The 19,983-nt window shown below is 36.8% G+C and overlaps 1 protein-coding gene across 1 annotated transcript in view; it reads right to left on the reverse strand.

The window, feature by feature from the left end:
- The window catches only part of zgc:77784 (uncharacterized protein LOC402947 homolog), an 82,801-nt gene that overhangs the window by 41,685 nt on the left and 21,133 nt on the right, over window positions 1-19,983 (reverse strand). Inside the window, exons 3-6 of the mRNA XM_051129124.1 lie at window positions 9,397-9,554; window positions 7,619-7,739; window positions 7,395-7,533; window positions 3,124-3,251 (exon numbers count right to left, since the gene is read on the reverse strand). Coding sequence (XP_050985081.1) covers window positions 3,124-3,251; window positions 7,395-7,533; window positions 7,619-7,739; window positions 9,397-9,554 — 546 coding nt within the window. The remainder of the gene's footprint in view (window positions 1-3,123; window positions 3,252-7,394; window positions 7,534-7,618; window positions 7,740-9,396; window positions 9,555-19,983) is intronic.

Consider the following 19,983-nt stretch of genomic DNA (forward strand, 5'->3'; position numbering starts at 1 on the left):
ACCAAAACAAACATTTATCACACTTGAATCAAATTAAATACACATTTATGTGTGGCCTGTGATGGTGTAAAAGTCACTATGATTTATGGATTGTGTTAGTTCTGTTTTGTTTTAAAAGGTGATGTGAATTTGTTTAACTTAGGCAATTAAGTTATTTAAATGTATTATGTGTGGGTAACCCCTCTGTCATTGGTTAATGGTATGGTCCCAGTAATATAAGGGCTGGGTCTGTTTATTCAAGGAGTTATTTGGGGAAGGGGATCCCGACTGATGACATCCGTGCCCCAGAACCCCATAGATTTTCTTTCTATTTTTGAAGTTTCTTTTGCTTTCTTAATGTATTACCATTTAATACATTAGAAGGGGTTATCGGATGCCCATTTTCCAAAAGCTGATATGATTATTTAAGATCTTAATGAAAAGTCTCTAATATACTTTGGTTAAAAATTCTCAATAGTTGTGTAAAACAACACACTTTTTACCTTTTTTGTCAAAATGAGCTCTGCAAAAATCATCTCATTCTGAGGGGTTGTTCCTTTAAATGCAAACGAGCTCTGCTCACCCCGCCCCTCTCTTCTCTCCGTGGAATGACGAGCTGCTCTGAGAGATTGTTTACTTTAGCCGCATTTAGCCGCTAAACTTGCTAACTAGCACGTTATTAGGAGAGGTGATTGCAGAGATTCATAAAAAAAAAACCCATATACTCACTTCTGCTGTAAGAGAAGCTGGATCACGAATGATTTGCGCAAACATAGATGCATTTATGTAGATCGGGAGGTGCATTCCTTTCACAAACAAATGTAATCCACTGCATCTTCAGTGGCTCACATGTCGGTAGTAAATGACGACCACTATGTTCATTATTACATCCAGCAACACAACATCTCAATCGCTCAATTCTTGTCTAACTTACATCCCTGCTCCGCATCAAAAAAATGGAGGCTGGACTGTTACAGCTAATCTGAGGTAAGACGCTCATGTCAATCAACTATCGTGGGAGCGGCCTCTGTGGGTGTGACGCCACAACGACAGGCATCTGAGAATGGCTCGATTTGAAAAAGGGGATATTATTTTTACAGATTAATTAAAAACCACTGCATGGATTTTTATCATTATAGGGTAGATTTGTACATACACTGCCAACAAATATTAATGTTCGAACAACATGTAAAAGTGAACTTTGAATCTGATGACCCCTTTAAAAAAAAAAAGAGAGAAAATGATAAAGAACCGAGTTTACACAAACTATGCCTCCTGCGTTTACTGGACAAATTCTGACAGGAATGTTCTACTCTATGATCTAATAGGTACATTAAGCATTCACATTTACTAGAGAGGTGAACGCACAGGTCTACACAGAAACCAAATGATAAAGATGGCTCTGAAAACAACAAGATGCTCTGCAGTGCCAGTCTGTAGAAAAACTGTCTTTGCATCGTCTTCCTTCTGATCCCAGTGTTAGGAAAGAGTGGATGAAGTTTACTTTTAATGAAGTTCCAGACTGCGTCAGTAAGAACTAGGGCTGCAACAATTCCTCGATTCTATTCGAGTAGATATTTGAGTATTTGTCGAGTAATCTGCAAAATACCGGAAGTATCCACATTTAAACATATTTAAAAATCATAATAAAGCATAATGCTATTAAGAATTCACAAACGCTACAATTCAATTAAATTAATATATGCGCTTTTTTTGAGGTTATGTACGTGTGGCTCAGAGTGACTGCATTCACAGTAAATGCTGCTCCAAACAAACTGTTATCATTTACATGTGTGGAGTATCTCAAACTCCATCTCTGCATGTTGTTGAGAGTTTGGGTTTATAAAATGTTCATCTGGGAATGCAACGTGCGCTATTTCATCAAATTTGTAAGGTAAATAATTTATAAACCTACGCAAACACAGGAGAATATATCAATATCTTAATTAATATGCTAACTGTTCATCGTAATTTCAAAATAAAAGTTTAAACCCTTACTCTGAGTTTGCACATTTTGATGTCCACATATTCAAGAAATTACAATGACTCTAGCATTTTCTATCATAAAGAAATGGCCAATTTTTTAAGATTAAATGAACATCTGAATTTAACGTTGTTGAGTAAATATTATTCAAGTATTAGATCGCACAGTAAAGTGCAAAAACAAACCCTCTGCAGGCATGTGTTATAATGCGTAACGTACATTAGCTCTATTGTTTATAACACATTATCTATTTTAACAGTTTGGTTCAATAAAACCATATGATTACTTGCTTTTGATACTTTATTTGAACTAATTATTATTGCCTCATTGATATTACAGTATATATGCGTTTTAAGTCATTTTAAAGGCTATCGTTCACTTTTTGTTACTACAAAAAAAAAAAAAAAAGATCTGATTACTCAATTACTTGATTAATTGTCAGAATAATCGACAGACTACTCAATTACCAAAATAATTGTTAGTAACAGCCCTAGTAAGTACTCAGTCCTTTGTTTACTTAATTTTTACTATGGTTCTCAGGGAACTAAGGTTACATCAGTAACCGGAGCAACACAATTTGACACAATTTTTTTCAAAAAGATAAAAACTAAAAGACGATGCTGTGCCGACTACATTGTATACAACAACATATACATGTGTTGACAACTTACATATTTAAATTATTCTAAACAACTTGTTTAAATTAGTACAATGCCTTTTTTATTGCTAGTATCTTCTGGAAAGAAATAGCACAGACACTGGACAAGGATAAAAAACACCTGTGTTCATGCACAATGACAATTATTTTGAAAGCCTGTGTGTTTAGCTGAATGCATATGCTAAGTGCTCGCATCAAATCTGAGTATACTTTGGGCTTTAGAAGTCAGCTTATTATTTAGGCAATGAGGCAGCGCGTTAGAACAGAGCTAACATTTAAGCAGCAACAGAGGAGCTGATAAATCCTTCCTTGACTTCACACAGATCAGACTGATTGCGTGTAACAGGTTCAAACGGCTGCGGTGAGGTCTGTTTAACGGAGATGAGTGGCAACATATGCATGAAGCTAAGAATATCAGCTTGTTTCTTTGTGATTCATATTTCCTGCGTGCTGTGATGTGTGTTGACACACGTGTAAAAGGACGCATGTCTGCGTGTCTTACCGTGGACCTGCAGCACGGCGGAGGCTTCGGTTTTGCCCACGCTGTTTTCTGTGACACACGTGTAAGTGCCCTCATCCTCCGCTCTGACCCTTATCAGACGCAGGCTGTTGTCACCACGGATCTCAAATCTACTCGGCCGAGAAGGTGAAAAGAGACAGTGGTTGTCCGTGAGCAGAGCAGATTGAACAGTCATCGCACATTCCTCCTACAGCCTGTCTACATCCCTACACTCTCTGAGAGGACATTTCTGTGAGACTCCATCAAATATGACCCAAACTCTAGGAAACACTAGCTATATTTTATTCTTGGGGCTTTTGACACTTTTTATTTGACAGTAGAAACGAGACAAGAAACTATTTGGGAGAGAATGGAAAAGGGGTCAAGATTCAAGTCATCACTTGGCGGTCATCTTTCTAGTTACAGCAAATTATTTGAATGGGAAAGACTGAAATATCTAATTGGCTAATAAAAGCTTTCATTTAAACAACACATGCCATATTGCCAATGACTGTTAATTTTGACCGCAAATTTTGATTAAGTCTTAGTTTTTTGACTAAAATGCAATTTGGTTTTAGTCACCTGAATTGTTTTAGTTAAAGTCTAGTTTTAGTCAACTAAATACTGACTAAGGGTGTGTTCAGACTTGTAGTTCAGTTCGTTTGGTTTATTTGGTCCGGAACAAACGGAAAATGATACATTTGGTCTTTGTATGTTTAGCGTTCACATTTTTGACAGTGAACCTAAAGATACCAAACCTAAAGGCACAGTGATACATTCACAACCTCATTGGTCGGGTTGAATGACATATATTTCGTGACACAACTCTCCAAACAAAAGGAAAAGGTGCGTTCAACTTAAAGCGGCGCTGCGGATTTATTAGATCAAAGTACCCATTCACTGATTGGGTTGCTCAGCGCCACTTTATAGGAGAAGTCCACTTCCAGAACAACAATTTACAAATAATGTACTCACCCCCTTGTCATCCAAGATGTTCATGTCTTTCTTTCTTCAGTCATAAAAAAATTATGTTTTTTGAGGAAAACATTTCAACGTTTTCTTTACATAATGGACTGATATGGCGCCTCGATTTTGAACTTCCAAAATGCAGTTTAAATGTGGCTTCAAACGATCCCAGATGTGGTTGTAAACAATCCCAGCCGAGAAAGAAGGGTCTTATGTAGCGTAACAATCGGTTATTTTAATAACAATAAAACAACTGATATACTTTTTAATGCCAATCATCTTGTCTCACTCTGCTTGGACTGTTTTTTTTCCGGTTCATGACAGTTGTATGTCAAAAAACTCCCATCTCATGTTCTTCCTCAACTTCAAAATCATCCTCTATTGCTGTTTTACCTTTTTTGTTAAGGATGTTTGATCTTCTTTGCATGTTCACTTTGCAAAGACTGGGTCGGAACTTCTGCAGCGATGAAGGATGATTTTAAAATGATTTTTGAAGTTGAGGGAGAAAATACGATTGGAGTTTTTCGACATACCCGAACTGTCTTGAACCAGCATATACAGAGTTCTTGGAGAGAAAGGCAGATGAGCGTTTGAGATTAAAAAGTATTTAAATTGAATTTTTTTAATGAAAATAACCAATTGTTTCGCTAGATAAGACCCTTCTTCCTTGGCTGGCGTTTACAACTGCATCTGGGGTCGTTTGAAGCTGCATTTAAACTGCATTTTGGAAGTTCAAAATCGGGGCACCATACCAGTCCATTATATGGAGAAAAATGCAGAAATGTTTTCCTCAAAAAACATAATTTCTTTACGACTGAAGAAAGAAAGACATAAACATCTTGGATGGCAAGGGGGTGAGTACATTATTTGTGAATCTCTGTTTTGGAAGTGGACTTCTCCTTTAAGTTGAACACACGCAATGCCGTCTGCTGGACTAAGTGCGTTTGTTGCTTATATATGATTTTATTTTCACCACCTGCGAACTCACAAAGAGCTCATAAAAGGCACTTTACCACCTTGTTGCTCCACATTTGCTCTCTGCTCATTTTATTTTGGATACACTGCTTATTCCCTTCATAAAATCATGTCACATAGCGTCGTTTTTGGTTCGTTTAGAAGTGTTTAGTTTGTGTTGTGTTCATATATTATTTAAACAGCACCAAAGTTCATTTGGAAGCAGAATGAGACCCATCTTTTTAGCGGTCTCAGTCCGCTTGTTTGTTCGGATGGCAGTGTTCACACTTACTCAAATTAACCGCACTAACAGAGCAATCACACCAGATTTCGTTTTAATCTAACCAAACATGACAAGGGTGAACACACCCAAAGGCTGCATGTCCACCAAAGCGTTTTTAGCAAGCTGAAAATGCCCAGCTGTGAGTGCTTGAGAGCGCAGCGTTTTTTTTTCCCATTGAGACGCTGTGGCTGCTATGATATGAAATACGCTTCAGTAATATGGCAGACACGTCGCAAATGAAATGTTTCTCCAAGCAATATTATTCATAAATATAGTATGGTAGTCTGGCATTTCCATCTGGTAAAGACATAAATACTCAGAGACAAGCAATATTAACTTCTCCAATGTTATTCAGTCATAGTACAAGCAGGGTGATTGATGTTAGTCCCGCCCCTCCTCCACTCTGATTGGTTAGCTGACTAGAAAGTGACAGTGATGAGCGCAGCGTTTTACTCAAAGTTGAACATTCTTCAACTCTCTGCGCATGGAAAAAAAACGGCCGAGCGCTCAGCGCTCAGAACGCTCCTGGCATTTTTTTAAAACGCAACGCTCCTATTGAGAACAATTGAAAAGATACGCCAGCCTCAGGAAAAAACACTTTGGTGGACACACGGCCTAAGTCGACTAAGACTAATGGGTTTAGTTACAGTGTAATGGATTTATTAAGCATTTCTCTAAAATGACCAAACTCATTGTTTAGGTTTGATATTAAGGTTTTATCATGAAAGACACAGATTTAACTGCTGTGATACGCAACATGCCTTTATAATGCAATTAAATGAAACCACTTCTCATAAAGAAACAAGAACATGGTCTTCTTTTCAATGAAATGCCTATGGTTATACAGGCTAATTATGCATTCTTTATAACAACTTGTTTCCCACATTGTTCATTCTTTCAAGCAGACATATTTATTTACTGATGCATGTCTGATATTCTCCCAACTGTTTACGTTCACCTAAGACATAACGGAGTGTGTTTATGTGAATACTTATCAAAACAGACAATTCTACATAATTTTGTGTGTATATCTCCGTTCATGCGACGTGAAAGAGTACTCGTGCGCTGTGTGAGAGGCGCTGCTTCGTCAATTTTATCCATATGTCTGTTCTTGTCTTACTCTCAGATATTGACATTGACATTTTTTTTTGTTTTACGAGACGTGCAGCAAATGTATGCTAGCTCCTGCCAGATAGATCAATAGGCTATGTTACAGTTCAAATGTACGCATCGCACCTCATAACCACACAGCAGATTCGTTCTGAATAAATCTCTTCCCTAATCGTCCCTCCCTAACATTTTTTGTCTCGTTTTTTATTAGCTGACGAAAATGTAAATAGATTTTCGTCAGAGCTTTTGTCATTCAAAACAAGATTTGTTTCATTATCATCTCATTTTCATCTGTGAAAAAATGTCATTGACGAAAATTATTCATCAACAAAATTAACACTGCTGCAACTACAATCCAAAAAAGTTAAAGGGACAGTTCACCCAAAAATGAAAATTCTGTCATTAATTACTCACCCTCATGTCATTCCAACCCGTAAGACCTTGTTCATCTTTGGAACACTAATTAAGATATTTTTGATGAAATCCGAGAGCTTTCTGACCCTGCATAGACAGCGACGCAACTGAAATGTTCAAGACCCAGAAAAGTAGTAAGGACATCATTAAAAGAGTCCATGTGACATCAATGGTTCAACCTTAATATTATGAAGCTACAATAATACTTCTTTCTTCTGTCATTTCTTCTCCTCCGTGTCAATTCCACAGTGCATGCAAAGATGAACGAAGGTCTTACGGGTTTGGAACGACACAAAGGTGTCTAAATAACAGAATTTTTATTTTTGTGTGAACTATCCCTGTAAGGTTTTGTTGTATAATGTTGTATTATGCAATAAACATTATTCCTCAGTTTGAGGTTTATTGGTTTAATGAGCTTTCTCCTTCTCTAACTCAACTATAACAGAAATAGGAAGCAGATTTTCTAATCTGTCACTACATAAATGTCATTAAACCGGCATGTGAGCTGCCGTAACAGCATTAGAAATGTTTGTAAGCAGAGTCTTGCCTCCCCCGTGGTAGTTCTCCTTCGTCTCTGTTCCAGCGAACAGTCGGAGCCGGGTCTCCGTGAACCTCGCACAAGAAGTCAACAGTCTCCTCAGCCAAAACGATCTGATTCACAGGTCTGCGAATGAACACTGGCCTCTCTGCACCCACAGTCACATAGCACATAGTGATTATTTTCACTCATTTGTGAAACCCCAAAAAAATGAGCCAGGAAATTGAACTTACCAAACACAACGAGTTCGGCTGGATCACTGTCTCTCTCGCCCACCATATTGGTGCCTACGCACACGTACATGCCTGCGTCACTTTTCCGGGTGTGAGAAATCATCAGCTTACCACCACGCATCTGAGAAAAAAAAAATCACACCTATCACTATATCATCGTACAACCTGGTTTGATTCTTAAAAATGACTTTTCAGTATTCAGTATCTTTTTCAGGTTAAGGTGCACTCAATAATTTATTCCTCTTTAATAAAGTTTCCTTTTGTTAACCTTTCATTAAGTTATGAAAACATTATTTTAGAATGTTCTCTGAACATTCAAAATGTTTTTTTTTTTTTTTTTTATTGGTTGTTCAAACGATAAGGAAACATGCAAACATGAATGTTAGCTGGGTTAACAAAGAAAGTTTTATATTTTTATCATTTTTTTAAAGAAATATGTACTTATACACACACATGCACACACACAAACACATATATACACAGTTACATGACTTGAAATATTTAAAATAATATTGAAATATTTCTATTTAGCTTTAATTTTTTCCCCATTTTTTAGCTTAAATTTTAGTAAATTTTGTACTTAGACTTATTTCTGTTAGTTGCCAAGTCATCATTTTTAATTTTCATTTAAATATTTTATCCAGTACTACCAGATTTTTAATCACCAAGCCTGCATTTATTAGATCAAAAGTACAGCAAAAACACTTCAAATTTTACATATTTTTACTATTTAAAAAACTGTTTTCTATTTAAATCTATTTTAAAATGTAATTTATTCCTGTGATTTTAAAGCTGAATTTTTAGCATCATTACAGTCACATGATGCTTCAAAAAATCATTCTAATAATCTGATTTGCTGCTCGAAAAACATTTATCATTAATTATTATTATGTTGAAAACAACTGAGTAGAATTTTTTCAGGTTGCTTTGATGGATATCTGATATCAAAATCTTTTGTAACATTATAAATGTCTTTATCATCACTTTTGATCAATTTAAAGCATCCTTGCTATAATTTCTTTGACCAAAAAAATAAAAAAAAAATTATACTGACTGCAAGCTTTTGAATGGTATAATGTATAATGTTATAAAAGCTTTTTATTTCAGATTAATGCTGATTTTTGGATCTTTCTATTCATCAAAGAATCCTAAAAAAATTTACTCAGCTGTTTTAAATATGGATGATAATAATAATAAATGTTTCTTGAACACCAAATCAGCATATTAGAATGATTTCCGAAGGATCATGTGAGACTGAAGAATGGAGTAATGATGCTGACAAATTTAGCTTTGATCACAGGAATAAATTACATTTTAAAATATATTCAAATAGAAAGCAGCTATTTTAAATCATAAAAATATTTCATAATTTTACTGTTTTTGCTGTATCAAATAAATAATAAATATCAAATAAATGCAGGCTTGGTGAGCAGCAGAGAATTCTTAAAAAAAAAACATTGAAAATCTTAATGTTCAAAACCTTGTTTGTTTGTTTTTTAATTAACAAAAATACATTTTTAATAGTTTTACATTTAGCTAACAATAACTACACTGCTAACCAGCACAACATAAACACAGAACCATGCTAAGTGCACCTTTCATTTAGATCATTTACAGTTGGCAGTGATGTCATTGTTGGTACAGAACAGGACGTGACCAAGTGCACTGATTTATGTTTCAATCGATGCTGGTTGCAGAGGGGTAGGCTGATGTCACTGCTGCACTACAACCTAATCATCACTCCTGTGCCAACATTGCACTTTCTGCTATTGACTCACAGAGATCCTGCCGTCCTTGTCATTGACACGAACATTGTTCCTCTTCCAGGAAACGGTGGGCTCGGGGTGACCCCTGGGAGGGACGCACTCCAGCACAGCGGGCTCTCCTGCTGCCACCACCACATCATTGGGAGGCTGGCGGAAATCATCCCTGAGAACTATGGGAGATTGAGACAAGTATTAGCTGTATGCTGTGTTGTTTTTGTTTTCATCTTCTCCCCTGTGTGAGGTGTTTATTCATGGATCTTCATTGAGAAACTTGGGAATTGTGAGTCAGAGATGAATGAAGCATCTTATCTTTGCTTTCTCTCAGCGCGTGTCCTCAAATCTCCTGTGCTCCTTCCTGCATGTAATGCCTTGGCTTTCTCATCTTATCAATTATAAAGTGTTTTCATGACAACACATTCACATTTAAATACAGCTGAATAATTGACCACAGAAAAGAGGCATGACATGACTAGGAGTCTGTTCCAAAATGTAGTGAGCTGCCTGCTATTTACACTACTGTTCATAAGTTTGGGTCTTTCTCATTTTATTTTGAAAGAAATTAAAGGGATAGTTGACCCTCATGTTGTTCAAAACCTGTTATACCTTCGTTCATCTTCAGAACACGAATTAAGGTATTTTTTATGAAATCTGAGAGCTTTCTGACCCTGCATAGACAGCAATGCAACTACCACGTTAAAGGAGAAGTCCACTTCCAAAACAACAATTTACAAACAATTTACTCACCCCCTTGTCATCCAAGATGTTCATGTCTTTCTGTCTTCAGTCGTGAAGAAATTATGGTTTTTAAGAAAAGCGTTTCAGGATTTTTCTCCATATAATGGACTTCATTGGTGCCCCGATTTTGAATTTCCCAAATGTAGTTTAAATGCAGCTTCAAAAGGCTCTAAACAATCCTATCCGAGGAAGAAGGGTCTTTATCTAGTGAAATGATCTGTCATTTTTTTTTTTTTCGGAAAATAAAAATTTGTTTACTTTTTAATCACAAAAGCTCATGTAGCACAGGTTCTGGGATGCACTTTCATGACGTTACGTACTATTGAATCATGTCACGCGAAAGGTCACGTGGAATGTAGGCGGACCTACAGGCCCAGTGTTTACAAAGCAAATGCACAAAGACTATGGAAGTGCAAGTAAGTCAAACGCTGTTTACAAACCAAAAGGTACAACAATGTCAGACGATTCTGAAGTTTGATTCTGGAGCCGGAGTACACAGACAATGAACTTAGACGTGTTTCGTAATGTCGTGGACGCGCATCCCAGAGCCTGTGCTACACGAGCTTCTGTGCTTAAAAAGTATACACATTTTTATTTTTCGAAAAAAAATGCAGATTGGCAAGTCGCTTCCTCAGCTGGGATCGTTTAGAGCCCTTTGAAGCTGCATTTAAACTACATTTTGGAAGTTCACAATCGGGGCACCAATGAAGTCCATTATATGGAGAAAAATCCTGAAATGCTTTCCTCAAAAACCATAATTTCTTCCCGACTGAAGACAGAAAGACAGAACATCTTGGATGACAAGGGGGTGAGTAAATTATTTGTAAATTGTTGTTCTGGAAGTGGACTTCTCCTTTAACGCTCAAGTTCACAGAGGCCGAAACGGCAGAAAGCGCATCCTGTTTGCTTTATTTTACAAAAGTGCAACGTCTCGTTGTTATTCTGAGTGCACACAATAAACATACAGTCTTTACAGATTCAAAAGATGTATTACTTTTATCTATATGAAAAAAATGAGTATTTTAAGAGAAAGTGACTGCACTGGCGCATCCATCTGTCTCGCTGTAAGCACGCTACTGTTCAGCTTCCACACTCCGCACACTTAAATAGCACATTTTTCCAGGTTAACAGATTGAGCGGCCATGTAAAGTTGCTACTGCATACATCTTTCAGATGAAAAGCCATATTTGAGGTCGATGAATGATAAGTGTGTGTTTGGATGTCTTGCCCAATGTACTATATTACCACATAGACAAGCTGTTAACGATCTGTCCATCACAGACTGTGTGACTTCGCCACTTCCTGTGGGATTTTTTTCTGTGACTAAGCGACAAATAAAATGTTGGTCGACCAAGCCTCTTCTTGTCAACTAATGGTTAGTAGACTATTAGGGGGGAGCCCTGATTATAAGGCTCAACGTTGCACAAAACACAGTGTAAAAGCAATTTGATGCAGTGTGATCTCAATGTAATTCTGCGAATTGACACTTTTTATTCATTTTCACATTTCATTTTAATCGCGCCAGCTGCAATATATTGTTTAATAGTGCAGGGGCATTTTTTGCACTTTGTCTTGAATCTATGCGGCATTTTTGTTCTTTTTGGTGGCATATTTGCCACATGTCCTTGTTAATTTTCTGACCCTGCTTCCATGTCAGTCTTCAATAATTATCACGAGGCATGCATGTGGTGCTGCTGACGCAGGAGCCGTGTTCTGACGTAGAACATCCATCTCTCTTAGTTCATTGTCTGTATATTATTGTTCAAACAGGTAAGGCTGGGCAAAAAATTCCAAGTCGTTCTCTATGTTAAAAACGTCAGACACGTTTATGTAAAGTGATTTGAACGCACCTGTTGTAATAATTACAAGTTCACTCTTACAGCCCATAAATACAAACTTTCTAAGAGTACCTGAATGCACCATTAGCACAGGGTTTGAAACATTTTAAGGTCTTGCAAAACAAAATCCAACAGGGAAGCCGATTCTTTAACTCTGCAGACAGCCAAATTCAACAATGGCTGGTTGCGCCGACCTTACTAAGCGTCAGTGTTAACGGCAAACACAGTGAACTCTGCCCTCTTCTCTTTTCTGTGCCTACCCTTCACACTGCGAGCGAACGGCAGAATGCTACATACCCCGCTGTCTGGCTTGGCAGGAAAAGTTACCCATAAATCCCCAGTGGTGATTGACAGATTAAAAATGCGACCCCTGCCCTATGGCAGCTGCCTCAGGGGGCCCTTTGAGTTTCCTACATCAAAGGGTGAGCTCCTACGGGCTGTAGACTCTCTCCAGCGGCTGCTACAGAGCCTCACACACACATACGAGCATAAATGCCACTCATATACTCATCTCTGTGAAATATAAATGCAATTCCGTAATAACGCACACCGCATACCGTTGTCCACAAATTAATCACTAATCTGCCAGCCACAATATCTTCCCGTGTTATCTCTTAAACACTTTGTGGTTGAATTTTTTCGATTAACACCTCAATTATAATGTGTAATCTCACCTGTCGTGGGCTGCAAATGAAACCGTAGAATGTAAAGCATGAAAACGATTCCAAATAAGTACATTCAGCCATCGATTCATATTTATGATATGACCTCTGCAGCTTTTCTGCTGTATTACCGAGTCCTGGCTACACCATCCCTTGGCAGACCTTTATAAATGCAATGACTTGTGATAATTACTTATAAATATTCATTGAAATGTCATGTTATTGGTGAGATCCAGAGTGCCGAGTGCTCCATTTTCTTTGTTAGTTAAACTCATGCTCATCTCCTGCCTATGAATATTCATATCTTTCAGGCTGGGACAAATGGCGCGGGTCTGATATGGACAGTAAGTGACTCACGTCAGGATTGGAAGTGGTCATCTGTCAGTTTGGGCACCCAACCTGACCATAACCAACTTCATCAATCCACCATCCAACACAATCTGCCACATTCCTGTTAATTCAAACCTAGATTTTTAGGTAAATCAATACCGTTGTTGTGCCATGGTATTTCTTCAATCCTATTCCTAACTACTCACAATCCAGTTTAACCAAATGTGTTGAAATTAGCTCACTGTCATTCTTTTTAGCACAAATGTGCATCCTTTCTATGCCAACAAAGCTCATTGGTTAGCCTTACTCACAAAACTTTGAACACCAATTGGGCAATGCTGATAAATTAAAAATGGCTAAATATTGGTTTATCAATTACTGACCTTTTCAATAAGAGACTCTTATCTCATAGCATGTTCCTTAGCTGGCAATTAGTCTGTTAGACAAAGCTAGGTTACTTGATTGATATTTTTCAGTATTGAAATAAAAATATACATTATTATACATTACATATCAGTGAGTGGGGCCAAAAGTACATTTAGTTTTATCTGAAACAGAACAGAACTTTGTCAATCAATAGAGATTTTCGACTGTCGTCGCTATTGCGGTCATACGCATATGTGATGTTGCTGTGTTACAGTACGTGGTCACGAAAATGTATCGTTTGCACATATTTTTAAGCATTGCGGTTTAAAAAACAGTGATTTTACGCTGTTGAAATGCAATTAGCAGCAAAATAACACATTTTGCTTTATGCGCGCATTGAGAGTCTGTTTCTGAGCGGTGTCAGAGAGGCGCACATGTGAAGACGGTGCTTATAGAGTGTGGAAGTATTAAACACAGCTATTTTTGCCACTTTACAGGCCTTGAATGGTTAAATACACACACTTCAATGTTCAAAATGCCTGTCTTTGCAAGTATCCTCATAAACACAGTAATTTAGGTCTTAAAGGGGACCTATTATGCAAAAATCACTTTTTTAAGATGTTTGAAAACAGTTGTGCGGCCGCAGTGTGTGAAAACAATGAGCCTATAATGGTAAAAATCCACCCACTCAAATTATTATAATTCCAATAAATCATGAACAGTCTCTCAGAACAAAAAATTTTAGATTCTCCCCTCGTACACGTCGTCAAAAGGAAAATGTCAGGCCCATTTGTGACGATCTCAGCCCTGTTAGCATAAACACAGCCCTGAGTGAAAAGCAGCAGTCTGCCATTACTGAAGAGGTACAATGTCAGCGTCAAAGAGGCGCATTACAAGTGTTGTGTTTTGGGATGCACCAGCAAGCATAGGAGGTTCCATAGACTCTGAGTCACTGATGACACTCTGGTTAAATTTCATTATTGAAGAAAATGTCCCCTTTGTGTTTAGTGATCAATACCAACACTTCATGTCTGGAACATCAGCTCCAAACAAAGTAAGTCATGCATCTGCCTTTCTAAAAGAGCTTCTTAGCACTCTGTAAGGCTAATGTTGCTAAAGCTACCATTGTCTCTGCCTGTTTTCCCTGATGCTGCCTTCACATGCTGCCAGAATGATCATGAATAGGAATGTAGTAGTTAAAAATTGCATATGAAAGCAATGTAAAGTCCACCGTTGGAATATGTCGAGCTCATAATTGCAAGTGGGGCTTATAAAGTTTGTAACAGCACGTAATGGCACTATGAGTTATTTTTATCACATCATGCTCCTAGTCTGTGTAATTCGTAAACGTGCATTTTTAATAGATGACTGACTTTTAAACCAAGTATGTTTTTTGTAAAGATAACATGCTTGTACTAATAGTAGAATGTTTATTTGCAAAGGCCAGCACCAGAGTATGAACTCTTATAGCTCTGCCCTCCTCTCCAGGAGCACCAGCTCATTCGCATTTAAAGCGACAGACCCAAAAATGGCTCAGTTTGGCTCAAACCCTAAACTGGGAATTTTAACAAGCATATTAGGGGCATATTAGGTCACCTTTAAGTGAAAGCAAACAGATGAGAAAGAAAACAAATGTGTAACAGTATGTTGCATCTGGGCAGCTCTTAAAGTGACAACAGTCTAATATTTCTGCTGTCTGTCATTCATGTTATTCAAACATCAAATGAGAGAAAATCTCTCACTGCTCTTGACTAAATCACTTCTGTAAATTTAAGAAGAAATATATATTTAATTTACACAGTGAAGAATACGTAGTGTTTTTATGCATTTGATTACTAATGTATGTGGCATTATTTTTTGCTCTACTGTAGGTTTTTTTGTCCTATTGCTTGTAATTAGTTTCCTATTCTTATTTAATAACTGACTGTTTACTTGTCTTCAGTGAGCTTGAGTTTTTTTTTTTAAGGCTAGTATTAGTTTTGTGTGATATTAACACTGGTGACAAGAATTATGAAGTTTCCATGGTATCAAACATTTTGATATCACAGTGACCTTATTTAAAGCAAAAATAACTATACTGTGATATATACCATTACCGTAAAATAAAATGACTTACCTACCTATATGTTAACAAAAGCAAATGTGAGGTAAAAATGCATTTGCTGAAGCAAACATGCAATTTTAGCTTTAGTTTTATCATGACTTGTGTTTAACAAGACTTGTGCAATTCTGTACCAGGTGTGCTAATGAGCAAGTTTACAATATCAGAAAGCCATACTTATGGACCTGCTTATGTAATGTGAATAAACGAGGTAAAAACATTAAAGGGGTCATCGGATGCCCATTTTCCACATCTTGATATGATTCTTTAGGGTCTTAATGAAAAGTCCCTAATATACTTTGATTAAAAATTCTCAATGGATTTGTAAAACGACACCCTTTTTACCTTGTCAAAATGAGCTCTGCAAAAATCATCTCATTCTAAGGGGTTGTTCCTTTAAATGTTAATGAGGAATAACAAGGAAAGTTACAGGACTGTTACAGCTGGTCTGAGGTAAGACGCTCATGGCATCTGAGAACAGCTCGATTTGTAAAAGGGGATATTATTTTTACAGATTAATTAAAAACCACTGCTTGGATTTTTATCATTATAGTGTAGATTTGTACATACACTGCCAACACACATTAATGTTCAAACAACATGAAAAAGTGAACTTAGCATCCGATGACCCCTTTAAGGATGTAACATAGTATTGTGCAAGCTACTGTGCACAAAAAAATTAATATTAGTATGTAATGTCCCTGTAATTATAATTTGTGCCAATAGTGTTGATTGCAGCTGGTCACTGCAGTAAACTTGTAAAAAATGTAGATAGAGGCATGTTTTTTTTTTTCAATTATAATTTCATTATAATTCATAAATGGATTTTTTAATACAAAATATAGCAATAAAGAAATAAGTGCCTGAAACCAAAAAGCAATTACACAACACATTTGACATTTACTTGAAAATGCTATCAACCAAACAAACAAATTCACCCCCCGAAGCCTAATTATTATTATTTTTTAAACTAACTGACTATAAAATGATTCACTTGTCCTTTTCCCCCCGTTGGCCTGTTAAGATCTGCTGACTGCATCCACCATTGTCTGTCACTGTTAAATAAGCATCCACTCATTCCCTTGGGCCACTCTAACAGTGTACAAACAAAGCACAGACCTTCCCTAGCATATAAAAGCACGCTTTACAAGAGAAAGAGCGCAGATGTTGCAGAAAAGTGTCCAACCGACCAACGGCACACCCAACAGACATGCGCCCCCTTCCACAAAAGCCGTCACACCCGGTGGACACCCTCCAATCGGTGCAGATCCGATGGCCACTCTGATAATGAAAGCTGATGCCGAGGGTGACTGATGGCCCCCAAACAGAAACATAACAACAGTGGTGTAATACATATATGCATGCATGAGCTTGCAAATTGGCAGTGTGCATACATTCTCAGTCCCCTGCAGTCCGCTGTGGTGGCCCGTCACCTCCTGAACAGGATTTAACTCGCAGGAGGCATATGCACAAGCAAGGACAAGGACAGGCTGTTCCCAAACAGCCCACAGCATGTTGCATTTTTCAGGAGACGAAGTCATGTGTTATTCATGAGCGCTGGTTAAGAAAAGAGAGGGTAAAATAGTGTCACCGTTTACCTAGAGCCGGCCAGCCCGCACACAAAGCTCGTAAGTGCCCTCGGCGATACCACGTGCCTAGTTATGGGAAAGAATGATACACGCTTGGCTCTGACAGGGTTCGTCCCTCTTGGCCGTGTGTTCAGGAAGCCATTCTTTCCCCCTCTCATCCTCTGCACTTTATCACAAAGCACGAAAAAGGGAAAGCAATGTGATTTTTAATCATCTGTGAGGTGAGTGGCATGAGCAGAGAGACTCATTAGCTACAGCTGAAAGCCTGAGTGGGTCACGTGACCGGCACAAAACATTACGGTCATTCTCTTAATTCTGCTTGGCTTCCTTCCACTGAGCAGACCATGCGCTGCAAAATCATCATCATCCCTTACATATGCTGTACAAGCCAATTACTTAAGCTGCTAAAATTATATATGGAAATAAATCGACATGAATTAGCAATAACTTATTCTTTATAATGTTGGCTGCGTGTCAAAATTCAGCAACATGCTTTCTAAGACCTCATTCTATGCCCACAATGATTAAAAAAAAAAAGAAATGCTGTTTAGGTCAGGAGTTTTCAAATTAGGGGGTTGCAAAGCAGTGCTCGGGGGGTCTGCAGAAAATTGCTGAGGACAAAAGTCAATTGTGAAAGGTACTATACAAATCAGCTTGAAGTACTCAATGTTGTTCTTCGGCTTATATCTAACACTATATCTAACACTACAGCAGTGTTATTCTTTACTAAAATGATTAAAAATAGAGTGAAAAACTTGAAAATCTTAAAATTTAGAAATGTTTGAAATAAACAAATATAATTATTTAATAAACACAAATGAATAAAAATGACAATATACATACAATTATTAATACTTAAACTACAATTAAAACTAAAAATATTACATTCAAATTATTGATAAAAACTATAATAGTGTAAAAATAATATGAAAACAGTACTGCATAATTCATTTTTGCTTTAGCACAATATATATAAATACACACACACACACACATATATATATATATATTAGGTTTATATCTAACACTACAGCAGTGTTATTGTTCACTAAACATTGTTTGTGTTAATAAAAAAAGCTGAAATTAAATTAAATACAAATTTAAGATGAAAAACTTGAAAATGTTGAAATGTTTAAAAAATTACAATATACATAAAGTTATTAATACTTTAACTGAAAATATTAAATTAAAGGTTTCTATATATTAAATAAAAAATGAATAAAAACTATAATAGCATATAAATAATATGAAAATGTAGTTCAGCACATGTAATATTTTAAAAATGTATCTTTGCTTTAGTACAATATAAACATATATATTTATATAATTATAAATACACACACACACACAATTATACACACACACACACACACACACACACACACATATATATATATATATATATATATATATATTATATATTCTTCAGGTGATGATTAAATATTGTTTTTGTAAAGAAAAAATAGCCAAAATAAAATATAAATAATAGATGAAATACTTAAAAATGCTAAAATAAAGATATTTAAAAATAAATAAATATAAACTAAATAAAAAAAATCAAATTCAAGTTTTCTAAATATTAAATAAAAAATAGCACAATATAAATTTTATATAAACATATATTTCTATAAATAATAATAAGAATATATACATACTTCAGGTTTCTACATCTAACACTACAGCAGTGTTATTGTTTACTAAATGATTAAAAACTGTTTTTGTAAATAAAGAAAACCAAAATGAAATGAAATAAAATATAATTAGATAAAAAACTTGAAAATGCTAAAATGTAGAAATGTTAATAAATAAACAAACATAAAATAAATTTTAAAACATACACAAACTAATACAAATGACAATAAAGTTATTAATACTAAAATTAAAGCTGAAAATATCGAATTAAAGGTTTCTCTATGTATATAGCTATATACACACACACACACATCAGTCATTAGTCACATAATGCATATTTCCGGAAATTTGGTATCTCTCCCGAGAGACCACAGCAAGGTAGGTACTATGTTTTCAGACAAAATCATTGCTTTCATAAATAAGTAACTAATCATTTGGGCTTCCCATTTCCATGACTTCCTGTTAGGGCGTTACACACGGCACCGCCCTGGAACCCCTGCAGTGAACATGACCTAAACATATTCCATCACTGCACCAAAAAAGGTTGAATTTGTGATCGCTGGTATTCCGACATGTCACGATTTCAAATTACAGGAGTAATAGGACATTTCCCAAGCTGAATCTCACACAGGTCGGGCTCATTTCAAAAGGCCAGGAGTCTTTCTTCTCCGCCCCCCTGTAGAGATCATGGAATGATGGTAAATGACAAGCCTGTTGGGATGTACATTATTAATAGCCCACCACTGACTCACCACGCACTCTTTCTCTTTCTTTACACACGGCCGCTCATTTGCATCCCCCACTACGGAGACCCATAACACATTCGCCCCTTTGTGACTCAGACATTGGTCTTAAAAGGACAATCATTCTAACCTGAAGAATCCGTGTTGGCTTTGACAAGCGGCCATCTGTCGGCTTGTGTGTGTGTGTGTGTGTGTGTATGGGAGTGGGAGGAGACTTGTGAAATGTTTCAGGCTAACTGAAGCACTCCTACACTTTCAGCCTGACAATTACATGCGAAATTATGCTAGCCGCTAACGTGTAATTATATGGCGGCGCATGAACGTGGATGTCATTGCGGCCGGGATTCTGACTCACAGCTGGAAGTGTGTGTGGACTAGACAGGATGTTGTTATTGTTCATTTCAGAGCCACATAAATAAATCCATCCCAGAGGTGGGCTAATCCCACGCTACGTTATTCCCCGTGTCGAGACTCGGCTAATCGACCCACCCAGAGAGACGTTGACTGGGTTAATCCGCACGTCCTTTGTGTTTACTTCCTTTCGGACCGATAACATCCCATTCAGCATCTCTTTTATGTGCTTTCTCGAACAATCAATAACTG

The sequence above is a fragment of the Labeo rohita genome, chromosome 15 (genome assembly GCF_022985175.1).
Source record: "Labeo rohita strain BAU-BD-2019 chromosome 15, IGBB_LRoh.1.0, whole genome shotgun sequence".
In the NCBI taxonomy this organism is placed as follows: domain Eukaryota; kingdom Metazoa; phylum Chordata; class Actinopteri; order Cypriniformes; family Cyprinidae; genus Labeo; species Labeo rohita.